The sequence below is a fragment of the Oryx dammah genome, unplaced genomic scaffold (genome assembly GCF_014754425.2).
Source record: "Oryx dammah isolate SB20612 unplaced genomic scaffold, SCBI_Odam_1.1 HiC_scaffold_4, whole genome shotgun sequence".
Lineage (NCBI taxonomy): Eukaryota > Metazoa > Chordata > Mammalia > Artiodactyla > Bovidae > Oryx > Oryx dammah.
Window position 1 is genome coordinate 16,289,665 of NW_024070188.1, and position 25,038 is coordinate 16,314,702.

Genomic DNA, 25,038 nt, shown 5'->3' on the forward strand with positions numbered 1-25,038 from the left:
GGTTTTTAAAAGTCAAATAAGTTTCCAATGTTAATGTGCAACATTAATCACAAGAATATAGTGTGCTGCTGCTGGTAAGTTGCTTCAGTCATGTCCGACTCTGTGGGACCCCAGAGACGGCAGCCCACCAGGGTCTGCCGTCCCTGGGATTCTCCAGGCCAGAACACTGGAGTGGGTTGCCATTTCCTTCTCCAATGCATGAAAGTAAAAAGTGAAAGTGAAGTCGCTCAGTCGTATTCGACTCTTAGCGACACCATGGACCGCAGCCCACCAGGCTCCTCCGTCCATGGGATTTTCCAGGCATTGGAAAACTTACTTGAAACTTACCCAAACTTACTTGAAATCTATCTGAGGTGGCTACCTAATACCATCTCAAAAAATTATTATTCTAATATTTTTGAAAACTGCCCATTTGAGATATTTTAAATTCGACTCCTGAATCAGGTCACACCATAAGAGAACTAAGCAATTAGCATCTTTTAAAACTCTTAATTTACTTACCTTTATTAGTAATTTGTGCTTTGGCATTATGACTTTGACGTGCTATGAACAGTAGCCTGGGGAAACTGCTCCTCCTGAATTGCTGGTTTGTACTGAAAACATGTATTGGATTGTGTTTGAATACAAATCTTAAAAAGCCATCTTTTTAACTCTGTCACAGTCGGCAAGTGGAAAATGCCAAGGACGGCGGAGCCTGGTAGGCTTCAGTCCATGGGGTCGCTAAGAGTCGGACACGACTGAGCAACTGACTTCCCTTTCACTTTTCACTTTCATGCATTGGAGAAGGAAATGGCAACCCACTCCAGTGTTCTTGCCTGGAGAATCCCAGGGATGGGGGATCCTGGTGGGCTGCCGTCGATGGGGTCACACAGAGTCGGACACAACTGAAGCGACTTAGCATATATATAGTATAGCATAAAGTCGGCAAGTAGACAATTTGTTATTTACCTTATAATAATAATTATAATTATTATTTTATAGCTAATAATTATTTACCTTACTATTGATTCACAACGAATGGATATATTGTTCCTTCAGTTTAGTTCAATTCAGTTGCTCAGTTGTGTCCGACTCTTCGCGACCCCATGAATCGCAGCACGCCAGGCCTCCCTGTCCATCACCAACTCCTGGAGTTCACTCAAACTCATGTCCATCGGGTCGGTGATGCCATCCAGCCATCTCATCCTCTGTCGTCCCCTTCTCCTCCTGCCCCCAATCCCTCCCAGCATCAGGGTCTTTTTCAATGAGTCAACTCTTCACCTGAGGTGGCCAAAGTATTGGAGTTTCAGCTTCAACATCAGTCCCTCCAATGAATATTCAGGACTGATTATCAAGATTTGTTTTAAAGCAACCATAATTAAAACTATTTATTAGGGAGACAACTATAATTAAATCTATGTGTTAGTAAACTATGTAGAGACAACCCAATCCATAAAGTTCAGAAATATGGGTATGGGAATTGATGTATGACAGCAATGGTATTACAGATGAGAGAGAAAGGATTATTATTCTCTTATTTATACTAGGACAATTGGTTGTCTATAAGAAAAACTAGAATACAGTCGGACTTGGTGGTATGTTGGCACTAGATCAAACCATTCCTAAATGGTCAGGAATTTCACAAGTGTCTTCTTAAAACACTGATAGATGGGAATTGCCATAGTGGGAGTATTTATGGTAGAAATCTGCAAATGTTATGTATCAGGGCTATTTTTCCCCCAGAGAGCCAGTTTACCATCACATCATTGATTGGATTTCACCTCCTACCATACCCCAAAATCAGTTCTTTAAGTGGATTAAAAACCTAAGCATTTAAGAGCAAAACTTTAAAACTAGAAGAAAATATACAGAGGAAAATGTCTTTAAAATCTTGATACTAGTGAGGAGTTCTAAACAACAAAATCATGTAACTTTAGGATCAAGTTTGTTACATTTGACTATGTTATAAGAAAATTTAAAACATGTTAAGGTGTCCTCAAAAAGTGTTAAGTCGCTCAGTCGTGTTCGACTCTTTGAAACTCCATGGACTGTAGCCTGCCAGGCTCTTCTGTCCACGGCATTTTCCAGGCAGGAATACTGGAGTGGGTTGCCAAATCTTCAAAGGATACCACAAAAAGAAAAAGGAAGTCCAGATTGGGGGATGTATATTGCTCCACACATATCAAAGAATTTGTATCCAAAAATACATTAAAACCATCTACAAATCAGTAAAGAATAGATAGATAACCCAACTGATGAATGGGCAAAATACTTGAAAAGGCATTTTATTCAGAAGAGGATGCCCCAGTGGTCAATTACAAGTTCTTAACCTTACTAGTTATCAGGGAAATGCCGATTGATAATATAATGAGACATTTCACTTCTCTTTATTAGTTAAATTAGAGTGTGAGAAACCCCAGGCTGATAAAAATGTGACACACAATTCTCACTGCTGGAGAAAGTTTACATTGGTTAAAACCACTTTGAAGAGCAATTTGCAAATCAGTAAATTGAAGACATCCTAGCACAGATTGCTGATTCGTCCCTGACATTCATTCCTTATGACCATCTTTTGGTGGAGGATAAGGAGCGATGCAATCGGGAGCAATGGTTTGAAAGGTTATTTCTTGAAGACAGGAAAGTTCACGATTATAACGTTTTTCACTTTACCTTTTTTGTAGGTCAAAATAATTTTAAAGATGTTTATAGCTTATTGGGTGATAAATGTCTCCTCGACAGCTCATGACATTCAATAAAATCAGTAACATGTTTGCGTTGTTATTTGTAAGTCTTATCTAATTTACACATTTTAAATGTGCAAACTTCTTGTAACATCTTAACAGGACAAGGCATGAAAATGTTACAACCGCAAACAGTGATAGAATTGGAAGCACCCAAATGAGTAGAAATAAGTGGGCTTCAGGAATAAATTGAGAATATAAGTGCGAAAGTGGGAAAACAAGACGCTTTTTGCCCCCTGAATTAGACGCGTTATCGCGGAACGACAGAGGCCCGGAATCCAGGGCGGCGCGTGCGGAACCCAGCACGACGCCCTCCCCCTGCCGGCCCAGGCCGCGAAGGAAGTGACGCAGGCGGAGGGGGCGGGGTGGGCTCTGCGCCGGAAGTGGGTTGTAGTTAGTAAATAAGCTGGGAAAGGCGAGAGAAGGTGCTGTCTCCATCTTGTTGGCATTCGCTGCTCCTGCGACGTTGTGGAGATGGGGAGCGTGTTGGGGCTGTGCTCCATGGCGAGCTGGGTGAGTTGGCTGGTAGCGGCCTGAGGGGTGCTAGCGTGAGAGATGAAAGAGAAAAGCCCCCGAGCAGGCCTGGGGGAGGCCCGGCGGGACCGTGTTACCCCACCCAACAGGGAGGCCTTTCTTTCCCGTTTTCTCCCTGTCTCCCTCGGCCGCTCCGCCACAGCCTCGCGGCCCTGAGTCTTCGGAAGAGCCGACCCGGGTAGCCACGAGGAGCAGTGGACATGAGTGAGTGACCCGGATGGGAGGTTCCGAGCTGAGAGCTGGTAGTTTTTCCTCCCCCACGCGCTTTTCGTGAAGGCGGTTCCCTGTTCTTCCAGGCCCCTTTTTGTCCTTTATGTCTTCTGTCTGCCCGAGCCCTTTCTACAAAGGCCTTAGGCCGCTTCGTTTTGCGGAGTACCCCGTCTCTTCTCGTCATCTCCTCCCAGCGACCTCAGACTGCAGCACTGTCATCCCCGGAGGCCTCTTTGTTCTGTCGCGCAGACTGCAGTTAAATGACGGATATGTGGGGCAGCCCGGCAGTAATACTGATAGAGTTACAGCCTTTTTAAATAGTCCCAACTCTGCGAGTGAGTCCTCGAGCTTAATGATATGAGAAAATTATGTATTTCTCGAATATGTGTTTGAAAAAGCTGGTTAGTTCTGTGGTATCAGATACCTGTTTTTTGACAGAAAGATGCTTGTGTAATTCGACATCTCACTTTTAATTTGGTGTACGTTGCATTTTGATTAGATAGCGTTGTTAGAGTGAAACCATTCTTCATTATAGTGGCAGGATTTTTTTGAGTCAGGTGGTACAAATAAATTTGAGTTTGATATAAACACTCCCCCATCCCCCAATAGACAAAAATTGACTTTACAGTTAATAAAGGTATTTGTAATATGGGGCGAGATATTTGGGTTCAAATCTTAGTGCTTTAACCCATGATTTCTAAATTCTATTTCTAACAATTGCTTGTCTGACTTCCCAGATGACTCCATTATATACATTAGGTAGCATTTGTTGTTTTTGCATATCTCTTTTTAAAGTTTTCAATGTGGCTTGAACTATAAATGTTAAATTTTAGTAAAATACTACATAGAGGTTACTCCAACCCGGGTCATTGTCTTGATTTTACACATACACACATTTTTTTTTTTTTCTTGTAGCTGGGCGTAGAAAACTGGTATATTTTTCTTTCTTTCAAAGCTGGTATATTTTTATCTCAGTGTGAAAGTAGAGAATCTACTTGAAACCATTGAATATCTTACAAGAGGCATATTTAGGGTAATAATCTTAATGTATTGCAAAATGATTATAGAATTGTTTTAATTGAGGGGGTGAGATGTTGTGTAATTCTATTTGTAAAGTCAGATTTTGTCCAGTTAGCAAATGGGCATGTTCTTTATATAGTAGGGATACACGTTTTCCATTTTGTTTTCAATTTCTAGACCTGTGATGAGCAGTCTTTTTTGCCTTGAGGACGATTATGGTTAAAAAAAAGATTTGGGGGATTAATAAAACGTGTGTTTTAAATCGTTTTAGTGAACAATGTGGGAAAAATTACATTCCTATTAAAATTTTTACAACTTAGTTCTCCACTTGGTCACAGTTCTACAGACACAGCCTTTTAGTTACTGTTAATATGAAGGTGCATTGGAAAGATGATAACAAGGAAACACTTTCTTACCTTCCAGTAATTAGGTCTCTGGTGGTTAGAGAGGCTAGGTGGCTAAGGCTGCTCATCATGGTTCTAGGCAATTCTGGTTATTTTTTCCCCTTTCTTTCTTGGTGTCTCTGTCTCTTTATTTCTGAATTGTTCAATTTTAGTGCAGTTCAGTAGCAATTAAAGAATATGCCTTGTATTTTACAAATCCCTTTCTTCCATGATCTTAACAGTCAATATGCTCATTTACTTAGAGGTTTTGACGTATTGAAATTTAGTCAAATATTCAAAAGTGTTCAGGTCATTAACTTAGATCAGTTAAGCCAGAATGAAAATGAACCTCATTCTTTCTTTGATTAAGCTTCTTTAGACTTAATCAGTTTTTACAAAGATTTTTTTGTTTGTTTCGGAAAATGGTAGATAATGTCTGAACTGTGGAAAAAAGTGTAAAAAATTACTTGTGATACTATTGTGCATCACAGAGATTGGAATGTTTAATTTTTTTAATTTCATTTTGTGGGTTTTTTTGTTTTGTGTTTTTGCTATTGAGTGGTCTAGAATTAGATTGATCGTAGTCCTTGGTTCAGGCATGGCTATCTATCTGATTGGTGATTAAGCATTTTTATAAACACAAGTGGACCTGCCACCTAATCCTGTAACTACAGCATCACCAGCAATTGATGCTTACTTAAGTGCTTTCCCCACCCCAGTCTTAAAATGATGCTAGTGAGTAGCGTCGGAGAAGGCAGTGGCAACCCACTCCAGTACCCTTGCCTGGAGAATCCCATGGGCGGAGGAGCCTGGTGGGCTGCAGTCCATGGGGTCGCTAAGAGTCGGACACAACTGAGCGATGTCACTTTCACTTTTCACTTTCACGCATTGGAGAAGGAAATGGCAACCCACTCCAGTGTTCTTGCCTGGAGAATCCCAGGGACGGGGGAGGCTGGTGGGCTGCTGTCTATGGGGTCGCACAGAGTCCGACACGACTGAAGCGACTTAGCAGCAGCAGCAGTGAGTAGTGTTGACTTTTTGAATCACTGTATTTTGTATACAATAACTATCATTTTTTGCCCGAGATGTTAAGTAATTGAGAAGAAGCTTGTGATTCCTGCCTGCTTATTTTGTGCAGTCTCTTGCTAGATTTTTATTTTTTAGTACAATGACTTGATTTTGTAGAAATGATTCATAGTTGCTATAAATAGCCAAGCAGTGCAGAGTACAAAATGTAAATGTCACCAACAAAATCCCACCACATTTCTTCTCTCTCAATGCATGCATACACATGGATGAATAAACTAAAATTTTTTTAAGGAGTGGTAGCGTGCTGAACATATTTTTTTCTGAGTTTAACAGAAGAATGTAAAATTAAAGGAATTGCTGAGTGTTAAATACTTCATCAGGAGAGGTTCTGAAAGAGTTCTCTCAAGAGATATTTCTAGAGCAGTGGTTCTCAGCTGTCCGCCAGGGAACAGTGGACAATGCCCGCAGATACTTTTCATTGTCACAACTTGGGATAAGGTGCTAATAGTGTCGGGTGGGGAGAAGCCAGGAATACTGCGAAATGTTTTACCATACACAGGATAGCCCTCAACAGCAAAGACTTATTTGGCCCCAGATGTCAATAGTGCCATAGTTGAAAAATCCTGCCTTATCTTCTTCAGTTGGCAGTATAAGAAATGAAATTAAATCTAAGGGTTTTAACTGCACTTTAAAAAATGAATTCAACTAATCATTTTATTTTCACCTCTACCTTCAACCTCTCTGTGGAGTTACACGGTACCACCTATTCCTGATCTGTTTGATGATCCTGTACAAATTTTATTTCTTAACTTTTTTCCTTTGATGATTTAGAATTTAACTTTCTGACCTGTTAACTCAGTATTATTCTGGTTTTTTTTTGTTTACCTTTTAATTTTATTCCTTCTGTTAAAAATCTTTTACTTTTCATTTTATTGGTGTTTCTAAAGTAATTCATATATTCATTTTGCCAACTTTAACTAGAATTTCTTTGTATTATTTTTTATACGACTGTTTTGTTTTATAACCATAATTCCATCAGTTGTTTAATCTTAGAACTAAACCAGTCATTCTTAAATTATATCCTGGACTAAACTTACTGGAAATGCTGACTGGGTCCCAGCATTGTGGTTTAATATTCTCTCTAGTGATTCTGATGGAAAATCACTGTTCTACTCTTAAGTAGATTCATAGTTCAGAGCATTCTTTCTTTATTTTTTTAACCATAGCTTCTCTCAGTTTTGTTTCTTTTTTTATGTGTCATCTCATAATTGACCAAATTGGGTCATCTAATAGATTTATTCAAAAAGAATTCATGGATGTTGAAATCCCTGAATTTTTTCATATTTAAAAATGCCTCTTGCTTTCTTGAGAAACATTGTGGACTGGTATAATAGTATACCCGTTTCTTTCAGGACTTGAGATATTTCTATGGATTATGTTCTGTCTTACCCTGCCCTGGTAGCCATTTCCTTTTAACATGTCTCATATACACAGCATCAGCAGCTTCTGCCTGGGTGTCTGAAGAGTTTATTTATCTTTAAAAGTAACCAAATATGTCTGACTTTAAATCTTTTATCACTTTTTATTCTTCTAGAAAATAGTGGATTTTTCTGAAGATACAGATTTATTTCTTTAAGGAAATTCTCTGTATCTTTGACTGTCCTTTTTGTTACATTTATTTAGAGGATTCTCTATTTTAAAGACATGAGTTAATTTTGTTACATTGTCTTCTTTTTTCTTCCATATTATTTTTCCTATATTTTTGTCATTTTTCTTTGGTTGATTTAATTTACATGAAATTCTTACTTTGTGGTGTGTGGTTCTGTGAGCTTTGACAAATCACGTAGTTGTGTTGCCACTGAAGAACATTTGTCACCTTAAAAAGTTACGCCATCTGCGTTCTGGAGAATCCCTGGGTTTTTTTTCACAGTTTTGCCTTTCCAGAGTGTCCTGTGAATGGAATCATACAGCATATAGCCTTCAGAGTGTGGCTTCTTTTACTCAGTGAGTTAGTATAATTCATTTAAGATTCATTCATATTATCGTGTTTGTTAGTAATTTCTTCCTTTTTATCGTTACATAGTATTCCATTGCTCCACAGCTTGTCTCCAACAGCTGAGGGTCATTTCCAGATTTTGGAAATGAAGTAGCTGTTAGTGTTCCTATAAAGTTTTCTTGTGTGTCTATAACTTCTTATTTTATTTACCTAACTATCTTGCAATGGGATTGCTAAGTCATATGGTAAATGTACATTTGACTTATAAGAAATTTTCAAATTTATCTCCAAGATGGTCATACCAGGTTGTATTCCCACCAGCAGATATATCCTTCAAGTCTGTGGCTTGTCTTTTCATTCTCATAGTGATGGCTTTCAAAGAGTAGAAGTGATTGTTCTTTCTGTATTGATCTGCTTTGGAACTTTTAGCAAAAGCCTCTTTACCATATTTGTTTTTCTTAACTCTGTTGTTCTGTTATTTGTGTCCATAGTTTTGTGTAAATTACCCTAGTTTGATTACTGTTGCTTTCAAGTTAATCTTGAAATCAGGTAGTGTGATTCTTCCTACTCTTTCAACATTCTTTGGGCTATTCTAGTTCTTTTGCCTTTCTCTAAAAGTTTTAGAAGCAGCTAGTTTGTTGCTGCCAAACACCTGCTGGAATTATGATTGGGCTTGGGTTAAATTTATAGATCAGTTTGGAAAGAATTGTTACCTAAATGAGTCTTCCAATCTGTGAACTCAGTTTATCATGCCATTAACTTAAATATTTGATTTATTTTATCATTTTTTTTTAAATTTTCATCATTTGAAAGCTGGTGTATATTTTACTAGGTTTATAAGTATTTTTGTTTAGTTTCACTTTTCAATTGTTTGTTGTTAGTGTGCAGAATTGATATGTATATACTGACCTTGTGTCCTGTGACCTTGTTAAACTTCCTTGTAGTTCTGTTAGCATTTTGTAAGTTCTTTAGGATTTTTCATGTTGACAATTATGTGTGAAGGAAAGCAGCTTTATCTCTTCCTTTTCCAAAGTATGTACTTTGCTTTATTTTTCTTGTCTGTCTTTATTTTTTGTTTTGTAAATGCCTTTTATCATAGCATCTACAAGATAATTAAAGGTATCCTCAAGTTGAGCATATTCTGTTTGTTTGCTGAAAGCTTTTTCTGTTCTTCAGTTGCTCAGTCATGTCTGATGCTTTGTGACCCCATGGACTGCAGCACACCAGGCTTTCCTGTCCTTCACCGTCTCCTGGACCTTGCTCAAACTCATGTCCATTGAGTCAGTAATGCCGTCTCATCTTCTGTCATTCCCTTCTCCTCCTGCCGTCAGCCTTTCCCAGCATCAGGGTCTATTCCAGTGAGGCGGCTCTTCAAGTCAGGTGCCCAAAGTATTGGAGCTTCAGCATCAGTCCTTCCAATGAATATCCAGGACTGATTTCCTTTAGGATTGACTGGTTTGGTTGCCTTGCACTCTCAAGAGTCTTCTCTAACAACTCAGTTCGAAAACATCAAATCTTGGGCGCTCAGCCTTCTTCATGGTCCAACTCTCACATCCACGCATGACTACTGGAAAAACCATAGCTTTGACCATATGGACCTTTGTCAGCAAAGTGATGTCAGAGACCAAACATCTTTTAATTTCATGGCTGCAATCACTGTCCACAGTGATTTTGGAGCCCAAGAAGATTAAATCTGTCACTGTTTCCACTGTTTCCCCACCTATTTGCCATGAAGTGATGGGACTGGATGCCATGATCTTTGTTTTTTGAATGTTAAGTTTTAAGCCTGCTTTTTCACTCTCCTCTTTCATCTTCATCAAGAGGCTCTTTAATTCCTCTTTGCTTCCTACCTTAAGGGTGGAGTCATCTGCATATCTGAGGTTATTGATATTTCTCCCTGCAGTCTTGATTCCAGCTTGTGTTTCATCTAGCCCAGCATTTCGCATGATGTAGTCTGCATATAAGTTAAATAAGCAGGGTGACAATATATAGCCTTGACACACTTCTTCCCAATTTGGAACCAGTCTGTTGTTCCATGTCTGGTTGTAATTGATGCTTCTTGACCTGCATACAGATTTCTCAGGAGGCAGGTCCGGTGGTCTTGGTATTCCCTTCTCTTTAAGAATTGTCCACAGTTTGTAGTGATCCACACAGTCAAAGGCTTTAGTGTAGTCACTGGAGCAGGAAATGTTTTTCTGGAATTTTCTTGCTTTTTCTGTAATCAGCAGATGTTGGCCATTTGATCTCTGGTCCCTCTGCCTTTTCTAAATCTAGCTTGTCCATCTGGAGTTCTCAGTTCACGTACTGTTGAAGCCTAGCTTGGAAGATTTTGAGTATGCCCTTGCTAGCATGTGAAATGAGTGCAGTTGTGTGGTAGTGAACATTCTTCCTGTGGCCACTGCTCAATTTTCCAAATGTGCTGGCATATTGAGTGCAGCACTTTCACAGCATCATCTTTTAGGATTTGAAATAGCTTAGCTGGAATTCCATCACCTCCACTTTGTCCTTAGTAATGCTTCCTAAGGCCCAGTTGACCTCACACTCCCAGATGTCTGGTTTTAGGTGAGTTTTAAAATTTGTTGTATAATGAATGGGTATTGAATTTTTCAGATTACTTTTTTGCATTGTGTGAGATGACCCTGGTGGTAATTTTCTTCTTCAGTCTGTTAATGTGGTAAACTAATTTGATTGAATTTCAAAAGCTTAACCAAATTTGCTTTCTCCGAGCTCAACCCCACCTGATTACAGTGTATTAACCTTTTGTATGCTTTTTAAAAACTATTTTTAAAAATCAGGTTTAGCTTTACAGAAAAATTGAGAGGAAGATAGAGATTTCCCATATATGCCCTGTGTCCCGATATGCATAGCCTCCCTTGTTGCAAACATTCCCCACCAGAGAGGTGCATTTGTTAGTTACTAAGTAAGCCTACACTAACTCATCATCATCTCCCAAAGTCTGTAACATTTACATGAGTCCTAACTATTTGAATGTGAATCAGTCTTGCCTTTTAGGACAAATCCCACTTGGTTGTGGTGTGTAATTCTTTTTCCTACATTGTTGGATTTAATTTGCTAATATTGAGAATTTATGCCTTTATTCATGAGAAAGGCTGATCTTTTATTATAATGTGTTTGTCAGGTTTTGTTATTAGAATGATGCTTATTTTATAGAATAAGTTAGAAAGTATTCCCTCTACCTGTGTTCTCTGAGATTGTAGAGAACTGATGTAAATTCACCAACCAGTGAACCTGCCTGTGCCTAGTGCTGTTTTGGAAGGCTGTTAATTATTGATTACATTTCTTTAATAGAGGTCTATTCAAATTGTTTCTTGTATGTGAGTTTTAGCAGCTTGTATCTTTCAAGAGTTTTTTCCATTTATGTAGGTTCTCAAATTTGTGGGCATAGAATTGTTCATAGTATTCTTTCATTATCCTTTTCATGTCCACAGGACCTACAGTGACATCCTCTCTTTCATTTCTAACCTTAGTGATCTGTGTTACCCTTTTTTTGTTAGTTAGCCTGGCTGGGGGCTTATTTTTATTGATGAAAGAACCAAGTTTTGTTTTCACTGGTTTTTCTCTATTTTCTGTCTTTGATTGCATTGGTGTCTAGTCTGGTTCTTTTTTTCTGTTTTCTTTCAGTTTAGTTTGCATTTCTTTTTCTAGTTTCCTAAGATGGAAGCTTAGATGATTGATTTTAGATTTTGTTTTCTGGTAAATGCATTCAGTGCTGTAAATTTGCCTAAAAGCACTGCTTTCACTACATGCCATAAGTTTCTATAAACTGTGTTATTATTTTAATTCAGATTTGTAAAAACTTCTCTTGAGACTTCTTTGACTTCTATGTTTATTTTAGATGTGTACATTGTTCTAAGAATTTGGGGGATTTTCCAGTTACCATTTTGCTATTGATTTCTAGTTGATTTGTAGTCTGAGAGCAGTCAGTGCTCTTTCAAGTTTGATAGTGTGTTTTATTGTCAACAGTGTGGTTTCAGTTAATATTCCATGTCATCTTGGAGAAGAACGTGTGTTCTCTGGTTATGGGGTAGAGTGGTCTGGAGATGTCAGGCACCCATTTGATTGGTGGTGAGCGCAGCTGTCCTTACTGATTTTTGGCTAGCTCAGCCTGTCCATTTCTGAGAGATACTGGAGTCTCTTTAACTGTGACAGGGGAGTCATCTGTTTCTGCTTGCAGTTTTACCTTTTTTTGCATTCACGGTTTGATGCTCTGTCATTAGGTGCATACATATTTAGAATTGTTAACATCTTCCTGGAGAATTGGGTCCCTTTATCATTACGTAGTGTCTTTCTTTATTCCAGGTAACTTTCCTTGTTTTGAAGTACGCTCTACCTGAAACTCGGGCAGCTACACTTCTTTCATTTAGTGTTCACGCTTTTATTCTGTGTGTCTTTATATTTAAAGTGAATTTCTTGTAGACAGTATAACTGGGTCTTGTTTTTTGAACACTCTGACAGTCTGTCTTAATTGAATAAATTTAGGCCCCTGAACTCCAAGGTGATTACTGATGGATTGGGACTGGTATTGACCGTATTTGTTACTGTTTTCTATTTGTTGCTCTTGTTTTTCCTGTTGTGTGTTGGGGGAGAAGGATGTTAAAATTAAGCATTGTATATGATTCCATTTTCTCTCCCTTTTTAGCATATCAGTTAAACATCTTTTAACTTTTATGAAGTGTTACTTCTTTTTCGGTTGTTGCCCAGTTTATTAGCCCATTTGGGCTATTGTAACAGTACCACAGGCTGGGTGGCATGTGAACAACAGAAATTTGTTTCTCACAGTACTGGAGGCTGGCAGCCCAAGATTAGGGCGCCTGCATGGCTATCTTTTGTACCTGGTGAAGGCCTCTTCAGGGTTGCAGATGGCAGCTTGCTGATGTGTCCTCATATAGTTGAAGAGGTGAGGCGCTCTCTCTGCCTCCTTTATGAGAGCACTAACCTCATTCATGAGGGCTATGCCCTTTGGACCTAATGCTTCCCAAAGGTCCTGTCTCATAACAGCATCACCTTGTGCACTAGATTTTCGTCATAGGATTTTCGGTCTGTAGCACTCCAGAATTTGAAATACACATTTACAGCTTATCCACTTTGAAGTAACAGCATACTACGACACTACACACTTCAGTAAAATGCTATACCACTTTACAGCTAGTGTTAATACCTTATAATAGGAAAACAATCCTAATCCTGTCTCCTGTCCCTTCTGCGTTACTGTCATTCATGAAATACACACGCCTATGTGTCTACACACATGTATACAGAAGTATGTGTATAGGCATAACATACATGTGCATATGTAACAATACACTGTTGCTCTTATTTAGAGCAAGCAAGTTAGCTCAACTAAGAATAAGAAAAGTAAGTTTTAATTTTACATTTATTTATAAAAGTAATTTTATATTAGAGTTTCTGAATTATATTATTTTCCTCCTCTAGAGAATTTTGCACATTTCTTGCAAGCAAGTCTAGAGTTTGGCAACAGATTCCATTTTATTTGAGAAAGTATTTCTTCTTCTTTTGAAGGATAATTTGCAGAGTATAGAACTATAGCTTGGTGGGTTGTTTTCTCTCAATTCTAAAATATTTCACTTTACTCTTGTTTGCATTGTGTCTGAGGAAAATTTGAATATATTGATAATTCATCTTTGTTTCTCTGGAGGTAAGGTGTTTTTCCTCTGGCTTCTTCCAGGATATTGTATTTTCTGTTGCTTCAAAGCAGTTTATCTAGGTGTAGGGGTTTTTGTTGTTGGTGGTGTTTTTTTGTTTTGTTTTTTTTTGTGGAGGGTGGGGTGTGTATGTCTGATGTTAATTTGGGGGAAGTCTGTCATTTAAAAAAATATTTCTTTTCCTTGTGATATTCACATTATGTTTTACCATTTGCAGTTACCTGACAGTTCTTGGATATTTTGTTGAACATAATGTCAGTCTTTACTCTCTTGGCTTTTCAGTTTGGAAAATTTCTATTGATACAGCCTTACGCTCAGAAATTATTTCCTCAACCATGTCTGCATTTTTTATTTCTGCTACTGTTTTTTGTTTCTAGCATATTTTTTTTGAAGGATTTCACTTTTGTTTCTTGTATGCTGTCTACTTTATTCAGTAGAACCCTTAACATATTATGTTGTTTTATATTTTTGGTTTGATAAACCTAACATCTCTGCTACGTCTGGTTTTGACGCTTGCTGTGTCTCTTCAGATTGTGTTTTTTGCCTTTTGTAATGTCAGTAATTTTCCTGATAGCCAGACACTATGTACCAGGTAAAAGGAACTTGATTGTGTCCTGGTGGGGTGTGGGTGAAAGAGAAACATTCCATTATTCTCTGATTAGATTTTGCTCTTTTAGTAAGCTTATGCCTCTGGATTGTGAACTTCCTAATGTTTCTCAGTCTCCCCTCCGTCCCCCTATAAATGGGAGAGGATGGCTTGAATAAGCTAGAGTTGAGTACTTCTCTTCCCCTAGGTTATTTATCCTCTAAATAAGTTAGACTCTATTTAACTAGTTTCTCTTAAGGTCAGGTGTTCAGGAAAAAAGTGTTCTAATATATTTTAAAATGGATCTCTCCTTTCCTACAAGAAGCTGGAAGGAATTTTTCTCTCATGTTTACTATGAGAACCTGATTGAACTAGTAGTAAAATTCACAAATTTGTAGGGCCCTTTAACTGGGTTTTCCTGGTTTTTTTAACTCTCAGACTTGTCCACTATGAGGCTCCAGCCGATCTTCTGTTATCTTTCAGGATTTCCTTCCTGCACACTGGTTCTCAAGTCAGTTTCCACTTGTGGACACTAATAAGCGGGGATTCCCTGTCTGTCTTTCAGCCTGGGGGGCAGACTTACCCTGTGTCCTCACCTAACTTATGGATCCTAGAAGAATTGTTGATTTTTTGAGTCTCTTTGCTTTTTTCTTTTCTTTAGGATGGAGTCATGGTTTCCAGTCTCCTTATTTGTCAAAATGGAACAGGAGATCTTTGTATACTTTTTGTATTATTGACTTGACATATTAGGGATTATTATTATTATTTTTTTGTAATGTTAATAAAGGATATCAGTATGCTGTTTCCTTGATTTTATATCAGTTTTTTGCCTCTTTAGTTTTCTGGAAGAATCTGGGTAGAGTTGGTTTGATTTATTCTTTAAATGTTCAATGGAATTCACTAGTGAGGCTATCTTTGCCTGTGAACGTTTTTAACTACAAATTCAGTTTCTTGAATAGAAACAGGACCATTCATCTTATATATTTCTCATCGAATGATTTTTGGTAGTTTGGATTTTTCATGGAGTTTATCTGTTTTATCTAAGCTGTTGAATTATTCAGTAAAATTGCTCAGAATTTTCTCTTATAATCCTTTGATGCTCACAGGATCGATAATAATACCTTCTCTCTCATTTCTGGTTCTGAGGATTTGTATGTTCAATTTCTTGCTATTTTTTTAACGTGATCAGTCTGACTGTAGGTTTCTAAATTATAATGGTCTTCTAAAACTAGCTTCACTGTCTTTCTTCTTTTTTGTTTTTTACCTCATGGCTTTATCTTTATCATTTCTTTTATTTTGTCTATTTTGGCTATAATTTGCTCATTTAATAACTTAAGATGAAAGCTCTGGTCATTTATTTATTTTTGTCTAACATAGCCACTTAAAACTGTAGGTTTCTTTTAAACATTGCTTTTGGTACATTCCAAAAATCTGATACCTTATTTTCATTCTGTTTCTTTTTTGACCTCTTCTGCTTGTGAGTTCGACTGTGTTATTTAGTTTCTGGAGAAATAAATCCTTCTGTTACTGAACAGTATTTAATTCCATTGTGGGCCATGAAAACATGTATGATTATATTTATTGAGATTTGAGATTTGTTTTATGGCCCAGAATACGCTCTTTTTTTGGTTAAGTGTTCTCTGTGTTTTTGAAAATAATTTTTATTCTGCTTTGGTTAGATGGAATATTCCCTGAATGTCAGAGACAATTAATGATATTATTTAAGCTTTTCTATATGGATATTGAGGTTTTTTCCTACTTGAGTTAATGAAAGAGCATAGATGTGGACTTGTTATTACTCTTTTCAGTTTTAATAATTTTTCTTTGATACATTTTGAAGTTCTTTTTTACATGCAGAAATATTTAGGATTGTATGTTGTATGTCTCCTTAATGAATATCCTATATCTCCATGTATGTCTTTTATTATAAAATGGCCCTCTTTGTTCCTGATGAAATTCTTTGCTCTGAAATCTACTTTGTCTGATACTGGTATGTGTGTTTATGTGTATATGTGTGTATACACATACATACACAGACACACATATATACCCATACGTGTATATATATAATTTTCCACCAGTTCTGTCTTTTTGTTTAAGTGGGTTTCTTGTAGAAAAGATAGGGTTGGATCTTAACTCTTTAATCTGACAGTATGCTTTTTATTTGGTAGTGTTTAGTTTCTTTATACTTAATGTGAGTATTGATTATGTTTGGGCTTAAATCAACCATCTTTCTATTTGGTTTTTGTTTATCCTACCTGTTCATGGTCTCTTTTCCCTAGTTTTTGCCTTATTTTGGATTAATTGGCAATATCTTAGTGGTTTTTTTTTCCTTTTGGCTTACTAGCTGTATTGCCTTGTTTTGCATTTTTAGACTATAGGGTCACTGTAGGGTTCATAGTATCTGTCTTTAACTTATTACACTGCCTTTGTGTCATATCCATTTTGTTTCTAATTTATACAGCAGTAGAGTTGAATGTCTCCTTTTATAGCCTGTCTTTAACTGTCACATCCAGTAACTGTACTGCCATCTTGGTTATTACCACCCAGAATACTTTGCTATTTTGCTTTAAAAAGATAATCTTTTCTAGGTAAAAAAAAAAAAAAAGCACAGTTGACTATTTCTTTTTTGTTGTTGTTCATTTCTTTTATGTCAATCCACATTTCTGGTGTAACTTTCTTTTCACATTTCTGATAGTTTAGATTTGTTATTTTGGGTTTTTTTTTTTTTTCTGTGCCTAAAAATGTCTTTACAAAGATATCTTTGCTGAGTATGAACTTCTGTACTTATGGTTTTCTTCATTAAGTACTGATTTTTGCACTGCAATATTTCTTATTAGAAGTCTGATATCTTTCTTCTTTATATAAGGTACCTTCATTTTCTGACTGCTTTTAAGATTTTTTTCTGTTTATCATTGTTTTTAAGCAGTTTATTTTTTTAAACCATTTTTCTTCTTTTAATTTCATTTATTTCTGTTTGGCTGTGCTGGGTCTTTGTTGCTGCCCAGGCTTGTCTTTAGTTGGGAGAGTGGGGGCTTCTCTTCATTGCAGTGCACAAGCTTCTCATTGTGGCGGCTTCTCTTGTTGTAGTGACGGGGCTCTGTGACGCTCGGGCCTCAGTAGCTGCAGCATGCGGGCTCGGTAGTGGCAGTTTCCAGGCTCTGAAGCTCAGGCTTAGAAGTTATGGTCGTGCATGGGCTTAGTTGTTCCACGGCACCTGGGATCTTCCCTGCCCAGGGATCAAACCTGTGTCTCCTGAATTGGCAGGTGAATTCTTTACCACTGAGCCACAAAGGAAGCCCTAAACAGTTTATGATGTAACTTGATGTGTAATTTTCATTGCGTTTTTGTTTAGTTTCTTGGATCTGTGAGTTTATAGTTTTCATTAAGAACATTTTGGCAATTACTTCCTCAAAAGAACTCTCATGTCTCCTCTACTTTTCAGAAGCCCCAGTTTGACGTGTATTAGGCTGTTTGAAGTTGTCTGACAGCACTGATTCTCTGTTGTTTTTGTTCTAGTCTTTTTATCTTTTTTTCATTGTGGATTGTTTCTTCTGCTATAGCTTCAAGTTCATTTGCCTTTTCTGCAGTGTACTTTTTGGTTCAGATACTTTACTTTTCATTTTCAGAAGTTTGATATGGACATAACCTTCCATGTCTCTCTTTGACATGCTGTGTTCTACTCTACTTGAGCGAATGAAATATAGTTACAGTAACATAGTCACTAAGTCGTGTTCAGCTCTTTGCAACCCCATGGACTACAGCACACCAGGCTTCCCTCTCCTTCACTGTCTTTCAGAGTTTGCCCACATTCATGTCCACTGAATCAGTGATGCCATCTAACCATCACATCCTCTGCCGCCCCCTTCTCCTCCTGCCCTCCATCTTTCCTAGCATTAGTCTTTACCAGTGAGACAGCTCTTCATATCACATGGTCAAAATATTAGAGCTTCAGCTTCATCAACATTCCTTTCAGTGAATATTCGGGTTGATTTCCTTTAAGATTGACTGGTTTGATCTCCTTACAATCCAAGGACCTCTCGAGAGTCTGCTCCAGCACCACAATTCGAAAGCAACAATTTTTTGACACTCCAGTCTTTTTTATGGTCCAGCTCTTGCATCCATACATGACTACTAGAAAAACCATAGTTTGACCATATGGACCTTTGTTGGCAAAGTGATGTCTCAGCTTTTTAATATGCTGTCTATGTTTGTCATAGCTTTTCTTCCAAGGGGCGAGTGTCTTTTAATTTTGTGGCTGCAGTCACCGTCCTCAGTGATTTTGGAATGCCATTTTTATAATTAAATTCAGTTATCTGTGTAATTTTCAGGCCGGTTTTTATTTATTGACTTTGCTCTTCATTACAAGCTATATTTTCCATACTGGCATGCCTGCCAATTTCTTATTAGCTGTTAGATATTGTAAATTTTACCTTGATGGGAGCTGGATATGTTGTATTTTTTTTTTTTAATTCTTGCTATTCTTAGACTTAGGTGAGTTATTTGAAGAGAAGCTTTTCAAAGTTTGCTTTTAGGCTTTGTTGAGATTAGAATGGCTTTTTTAGCCTTATGGCCAGCTTCCGCACCCCCCCCCCCAATACTGTGTAGTAAAAATCTTATAATTTTACTCAAGGATTATAACGTTTTTTCCACTCTGATTGGTAGTAATACCACCCCACCCTGCCCCCTAGAGGAATTTAATCAAATACACGTGCTGATCAGTGCTCTGCTGAAGACAGAAATGGAAGCAAGCCTCTGCAGATCTCCAGAGCTCAATCTCAGTATAGCTGTCTCCTTTATTTTTTTATGTCCTGTGAACTGTTGACGTGCCTTCACTTCCCTAAACTCTCAACTCTGCCCCAGCTGTGTCTCCAGTTCAGTAGACTGCTGGCCTCTGCTGGCCTACACTGGAAGCTCTTCCCAGGCAGAAAAACTGGGCCAGTCCTAGACTTCACATTGTTTCATCTCTCTTAGAAATTAAGTATCCTAAATTGCCTGTTGTTAACTGTTTGGAAAACCATTGTTTCATCTTATTTTTCCCCAGGGATTAAGGCAGGAGGGTAAGTCTGGTCACTGTTACTGTGTCTTGGCCTGAGTTTATGGTACTTAATCCAAAATTTATCTATCAGTATTTTTATTTTCAGCAGAGACATTACTTTGCCAACAAAGGTCTGTTTAATCAAGCCTATGCTTTTTCCAGTAGTCATGTATGGATGTGAGAGTTGGACTGTAAAGAATGCTGAGTGCCAAAGAATTGATGCTTTTGAACTCGTGTTGGAGAAGACTGTTTGAGAGTCCCTTGGACTGCAAGGAGATCCAACCAGTCCATCCTAAAGGAGATCAGTCCTGGGTGTTCATTGGAAGGACTAATGTTGAAGCTGAAACTCCAATACTTTGGCCACCTGATACGAAGAGCTGACTCATTTGAAAAGACCCTGATGCTGGGAAAGATTGAAGGCGGGAGGAAAAGGGGACGACAGAGGATGAGATGGTTGGATGGCATCACCAACTCAGTGGACATATTTTGGGTGGACTCCGGGAGTTGGTGATGGACAGGGAGGCCTGGTGTGCTGTGGTTCATAGAGTCGCAAAGAGCTGGACATGACTGAGCAAATGAACTGACCTGATCTTTATTTTCAGCATTTTTGTTTTGTTCCAGTTTTGTTTTGTTTTGTTAATTAGTTTTTTAAGCAGGCTTTTCCCCTTCTCATTCTCAGCCCTGCAGTCCTTTTTCAGCTTGTTCTGTTCTTTTCTGTTTGAACTCTCCTTTTTGCTTCAGGTGAACCAATTTTAGGGAATTTCCTTTTCTTACTGAGGTATGTTTTATTTCAGATTGGATTTTTCCAATGCTTTTTATTTTTTTTTGGTTGGGGCATGTTTGTTTATTTTTTGCTAAAGTGTGTTTGTGTTGTTGCCATGCCATTTATTTTTGAAGTTTTGCATAAATACTGATCCTACCTTATATTGGTAACTGTAGTGTGTCTGACTTCTACAATACTCCCTTCCTGTGGTATCTGGTGGATGGTGGAGCTCACCCTGGATTAAGGTCAATTGTTAACTAGAGTACTTTCACTTTGCCTTTCTGAGATATTGTTAAATTCCATTACTGGTATTTGCCTCACATGTTCGGGAAGATACCTTTTCCCCTGGGATCTACTACTAGTTTAGTGTGGAATTCTGTTAGAGAATGCTAGCTCACCCCACTTGTTCTTTTAATCCTATTTTGCCTAATTCTAATAGGAACTTTTACTTGGTGGTTATCACCACCACCAAGTCCGAAGAGGGAAAAGGCGAGAATACCAATTTACTTCTTTTCCTTCTCTGAAGTATCTGAGAAACCTCAGACTTCTGTGAATTCAGCCTGATTTCTGGGGGTTAAAAGGTAGGAGTTGGAGATCCACTTATAATTAATGAATATTCCATTTCTTTTCTCAGCTAAACTTTGGGTCTTGTTGCTATTTTTTCCCCCTTTTTAACTGAATTTACTCATTTTGCTTGATATAAAGGGCACTTTTTTTTTTTTTTTGCTTTATTTTGCTTCATTTTTACCCAGAAGTTACCAAGGTTTATAGTTTATAGATAGCTTGTGAACCAGATCACTTTTTAATCAATTTAACTTCCTCCTTTTTTGAGTAGATAGACTGTAAATGCTCACCGTATCTTTTGAACTGCACTGATTTTTAGCCTTCTTTTTCCAGATACCATGTTTGTGCGGCAGTGCCCCGTGTCTGCTGTGCCGATGCTGTCCTAGTGGAAATAACTCCACTGTGACGAGGTTGATCTACGCGCTTTTTTTGCTTGTTGGAGTGTGTGTAGCTTGTGTGATGCTGATACCTGGAATGGAAGAACAGCTGAATAAGGCAAGTCTTTTTTTTTTTTTTAAATGATTAACTGAACCTTTAGTGTGTGCGCCTACTAAGTCACTTCAGTTGTGTGACCCTATGGACTGTGATCTGTCAGGCCTTCTGCCCAGGGGATTCTCTGGGCAAGAATACTGGAGTGGGTGGCCTGCCCTCCTCCAGGGGATCTTGCCGACCTGCCTCTCTTAGGTCTCCTGCATTGGCAGGCAGATTCTTTACCACTAGTGCCACCTGGGAAGCTTGAACCTTTAGTATGTTTATGCATAAAATTGCTTCCAGTGTGTTGGAAACAGAATACTGTAAAAAGGAAGATGATACTTAATCCCAGTTTTAGTAGTTCATAATTATTTAGGAAAGACAAACACTAAAAGTGGTTTATGAGATTGTGATGGTGGTGCAGAAAAGTGTGCTGTGATAATAAGTGGAAATAGATCATTTTCAGCCAGGGAAATGTCAGAATTGCTGTGGGTCTCGTGGAAAAAGTGGCATTCTAAGAATCAAGAAATTTTTATGTACAGAAATTGAAAAACAGGAAGCAGAATGAGGATAAAAGCTTTTGAGCCAAGTATGTATGCCTTAGGAAGATTTATACGATAATTAGGAAAAAAGGCAAGCAGTTAAGTGTAGAGGCTGTTAAAATGATGTAATCAAGAAGGGCATCGAGTGCCTGAAATAGATTCCCTGAACATAGAATTGACTGGATCTGGATTTCAATATAGGCAGTGATAGAATAATAGTAACGAGGTTCTGATCCTAGATAACTGAGAGGAAACTGTTGCTGTTAACTAAGAAAAAGAAAGAAAAGGTATTTTATTAAACTTATCACCTGCCCTGCCCTCCGCCCTCCCCCTGCGCCCCCGCACCAGGGAGTCAGGTTGTGAAAGAAGATGGGGAGGATATAACCTAGTTCAGTTCATAGTATGTTGGCTTGGTGGTACATCACTACGTTTGTATCTCTGTATGTGTCCAACAGGAAGTGGAAAATTCGAGTGTGTCAGTCAAACCAGGGAAAGAGATGAAATTCAAACTGTGGCAGCATATGCTGAAGAGGAGGACCATTTGGAGTGAGCAGAGCTAGAACTTTGACAGAAGGGGGTTGGTGGAGAAACGGAAGCTCTAAAGGAACAGTGAAAGAAGCGAACCCAAAACATGTTTTGTAGATCTTAGGAACAGAGCTTTGAGAATGACAGGGTAATGTCTGTAAAAATGGTGTGAAGGAGTGTGAGGATTAAGTAGTAGCCATTGGATTTGACAACCAGTATATGTCTAGTGTCTTAAAAAAGCTGTAGTTTTAAGAATGCTGGACCTAGGAGGTTTGGGAGGGAAAGTTAGATGGCTGTGAGGAGACATATCCAGTGAGTATAAACTGCTAATTTGAGGATCTTTGTGATAAAGATGGCAAGTCTTAGAGGGAGGCTGAGTTTAAAACATTTTTAGAATGGAGAGATTTAATCATTTGCTTTTTGAGAAGTCATAAGGGATCTAACTCGTAAGAGATGAGAGAGAATGTGATCAAGAGACAGCATATAAAAGTAAGTTTTCCTCCAAGGAAAGATGAATGACAATAGAAAATTTGAGATTGAGAATGTATTTATGTTAGATAACTTGCATTTTAAACCATGATTATCTTCTTGTGATTGACTTTGGGGTAAAGAAAAATCATGTAAGTTTGGAAAATTAGCTTATCACAGTTGTGAATGTAGCATTGTACATGCCATAAATAGATGCTCAGTTAATTTTACTTAAGTCCTGGGTATAAGCAAAATGGTTTTGTCATGGAACCAGTTGACTTCTTATGAGTGGTTTTCGTTGAAACTATTAGTTTGTTTCATTCATTTATTTCACTTAAAAATATTTTAAAAATACTTCCTTGTACTCTGTTTTCAGTGTGATTTTCTGAAATGGTCTTCAGTCTTTATCAAGATTTTAAGTTAGAAAAATAAAAATACAGCCAACCCTTTTGCTGTTAATCCAATTCTATCTCTGATAGCTCAGTTGATAAAGAATCCACCTGCAATGCAGGAGACCCTGGTTCAATTCCTGGGTCGGGAAGATTCACTGGAGAAGGGATAGGCTACCCACTCCAGTATTCTTAGGCTTCCCTGTGGCTCAGCTGGTAAAGAATCCATCTGTAGTGTGGGAGACCTGGGTTCTATCCCTGGGTTGGGAAGATCCCCTGAAGAAGGGAAAGGCTACCCACTCCAGTATCCTGGTCTAGAGAATTCCATGGACAGTCCATGGGGTCACAAAGAGTCGGACACAACTGAGCGACTAATCAGGGACCAGATCTCAGAATGAATTTAATAGCATTGGCTTTGAAAAGCCATCATTGTTCTCTTTAGTATTTAGAAACTGATTGAATTACTCTGTAGTTCTTTAAACTTTTATTGATTGTGTTTTTCTTTTATGCATGTGATTCAGCATATCACAGTGGAATGTAAGTTCTAAAAAAAACTTAGAATAAGTTTGAATAAGTCTGCAAGTTAAAATAAGCATTCACTTTAGGACTGGCATTTGTAGTTTATCCTGTGTGCATATAAAGTGAAAAAAGGGTTAAACTTCTGTTTATGAAAGTGTGTAGACTTACCATGATTACATTTCCACATAAACTGTAAAGCGAACGTCAGTTTTCTGAACCTTAAGCTATTTAATTACACAGAATTGTCATTTTTCCTTGAAAAAATTCTCGATTAGAAATCCTTGTTTTTTCAGATTCCTGGATTTTGTGAGAATGAGAAAGGAATGGTCCCTTGCAGTATTCTGGTTGGCTATAAAGCTGTGTACCGTTTGTGCTTTGGCTTGGCTGTCTTCTATCTTCTTCTCTCTCTCTCGATGATCAAAGTGAAGAGCAGCAGAGACCCGAGAGCTGCAGTGCACAATGGGTACGTGTTTTAATCCCTTCATTTTAAAGTCTGGGTGGTCTCTTCTCAGTAATTTTGAGTCTGTCTAAAGAAAGTTTAAAATAAACTTGAACAATCTGCAGAATTATTTTGTTCACGAATGACAAAGTAAGAAAATCCTCTTGTCTCTACCAGAGAATGTCAGAATTTAGAAATATAAATACTAAATAGTAGATTTGAGTCACTTATTGCTGTGCATAATATTTAGTAAAGTTTACCCTTGTGAACAAACAGGTTTAAACTGTGCAGGTCCACTTAGAGATTTTTTCCCAACAGTTAATAACTATGGTATTAACACACTCCACGATCTCTGATTGACTGAATTCACAAATGAGGAACCTCTGATACAGAGGGCTGACTGTAAGTGAGAGGTGGATTTTCAACCACGCAGAGAGTTGGAGTCCCTAACCCTAGCATTGTTCAAGGTTCAACTATGTTTTCATCCTGAAAAGAAGATTTATCACATCTGTGACTAATGAGCTTATTCTTCCTCCTCTTAGCCTTCTGTAGGCCAATCTCACTACATAAAACTGAACTCAGTTCTTTACATGTGCAGTGCAGCCAAAGTGAAAAACTTTATTGCTTTGAAACAAGGTGGTTGATATTCTAAATGGTTATAATGGACAACCTAGACACTTCAAGGTACCCTTCTGTCAGTTGCCTTTAATACAGAGCAATGCATCTCATACTCAGTATTGAATGTTTTGAATTTTATCACTGTTCCACCCCATAAATAAAAATAGCTCTAAGTATCTGATATTGTTTATCTATTAACATACACTATCAAAGACAGGAAGAATCAAATAAAATATTAATGAAAAATGATGTTTTGTGCCAGGTTGAGTTTTTGTTTTTTTTTTTAATTCTCTTAGTCATAGGTTCTTTTGATTTTTAATTTTAATTTTTTGGCACTGTTAAAACACCTTTATTAAATGTATTTTTAAACAACTCTCAAAATACATTACAGGATGACTATCACAATCATTTCCTGTGATAACATTCTTCTCAAAGTATGTATTAAGCACTCTTATGCTAATAGTTTTTTTTTTGCAATATAATTGATGATATTGTGTTAGGTTTAAAGTGTACAAAATGTTAATTTCATATGTATTATAT

At 37.7% G+C, this 25,038-nt stretch overlaps 1 protein-coding gene across 1 annotated transcript in view; it reads left to right on the top strand.

Annotated features, from left to right (window-relative positions):
• Positions 1 to 3,046: 3,046 nt before the first annotated feature.
• Positions 3,047 to 25,038, top strand: part of SERINC1 (serine incorporator 1) — a 34,429-nt gene continuing 12,437 nt past the window's right edge. Inside the window, exons 1-3 of the mRNA XM_040239020.1 lie at positions 3,047 to 3,233; positions 20,861 to 21,022; positions 23,735 to 23,904. Coding sequence (XP_040094954.1) covers positions 3,195 to 3,233; positions 20,861 to 21,022; positions 23,735 to 23,904 — 371 coding nt within the window. The 5' untranslated portion in view covers positions 3,047 to 3,194. The remainder of the gene's footprint in view (positions 3,234 to 20,860; positions 21,023 to 23,734; positions 23,905 to 25,038) is intronic.